This window comes from Ylistrum balloti, unplaced genomic scaffold (assembly GCF_031769215.1).
Source record: "Ylistrum balloti isolate Yb309-2 unplaced genomic scaffold, AGI_CSIRO_Ybal_v1 Utg369740, whole genome shotgun sequence".
Lineage (NCBI taxonomy): Eukaryota > Metazoa > Mollusca > Bivalvia > Pectinida > Pectinidae > Ylistrum > Ylistrum balloti.
This window is the reverse complement of record NW_026781950.1, coordinates 378801-380000: the sequence shown is the minus strand read 5'-3', so window position 1 is coordinate 380000 and position 1200 is coordinate 378801. Positions and strand designations below refer to the sequence as shown.

The following is a 1200-nucleotide window of genomic DNA, read 5'->3' as shown; positions in this document are numbered from 1 at the left end:
TGACATGTTACTAATTTCTTTGGTACCAACTGTTGGTGTTGTGTTTTTGTTGTTGTTGCAGGTGCTGGTTGTTGTTTGTTATTGATGTTGTTGTTTGTTACTGTTGTTGTTGATTACACGGTGCTTGTATCCATTCATTGTTAAAACATGATATTATTTTTCTTTACTTACATACAGTTATTGTATACGGTACGGTAGGTATAGCGGCGACGTTTGTAATCAGTAATCTATCTGGAACAATACTACAGGTAAGAAGTTTAATTCAGGTGAATATTCAGGTTATCACAGCATGAAAATATTGAAAAAAAAATGTACTTAATAATTTACATTCAACATGTTCAGTTTTGTATAGAAATATAACATTATTCAATTGGACAAGAAGCAGAATACATTTATTCTTCTGGATAACATGGGTTCTTGTCTTTTTGAAGGCTTCCCGCGTAAATCTTTGTTTAGTTTATATTTTGAATTTCAAATTTGAATTTGAAATTTCTGTCGACATATCGGTAGTTTGCTGGTTTTTTTTTAAATGGACTGAATTTTAAATCTAAACAAATTACACGGAAAGTAATGAAAAAAGTTATATGTTTTGTTTAAATCTCAAATTCCAGGCTGCCATTACTGGTATGGGTGTTGCTACTGGACCTTTAACGGGCGTTGTGGTTATGGGCGCATTCTTTCCGTGGGCCAACTGGAAAGTGAGTTGCTTTATATTATGTAAGAAAGATACATGTCAAACGCACATTTCATGATGAGTTGAACAAAATATGAATGTATGTCTAAAAAGATTGAAATTAGGCCATATGGCCCGTCGCAAGCCATCAAGAGCAATTTATGTAAGGTGTCTTGGAGCGTCGGACCACACACTCCTGAGAGGTTACGTCTGACAATTTGCCAGAACATCGAATCCTATTGCGTTGTGACAAAGAGCTTTGTCAACAAATATTTGTTTGGGGCTCGCGCAGTAAGCTCGCGCCATCTGATAAATAAACTTCAAATAAATGGTTACAATACAAGTGTACAAATATTAATAAGACAGAAGCTCTACAATGCAGCAAGAACATTGTGTAAAATATAACTGCAGAATGCCAACGACAAGGAATGGAACAGGTACACGGAATGGTTGCACAGGTAAGGTGGCTAAAAATAGATCGCTCTACCTGGACAACAGTACAGATAAATGCTTACAGGTACAGTAAA

At 35.5% G+C, this 1200-nt stretch overlaps 1 protein-coding gene across 1 annotated transcript in view; it reads left to right on the top strand.

Annotated features, from left to right (window-relative positions):
* The window catches only part of LOC132543076 (sodium-coupled monocarboxylate transporter 1-like), a 12382-nt gene extending 12238 nt beyond the window's left edge, over positions 1–144 (top strand). Inside the window, exon 11 of the mRNA XM_060206531.1 lies at positions 62–144. Within this exon, the coding sequence (XP_060062514.1) occupies positions 62–144 (83 nt within the window). The remainder of the gene's footprint in view (positions 1–61) is intronic.
* Positions 145–1200: the final 1056 nt, after the last annotated feature.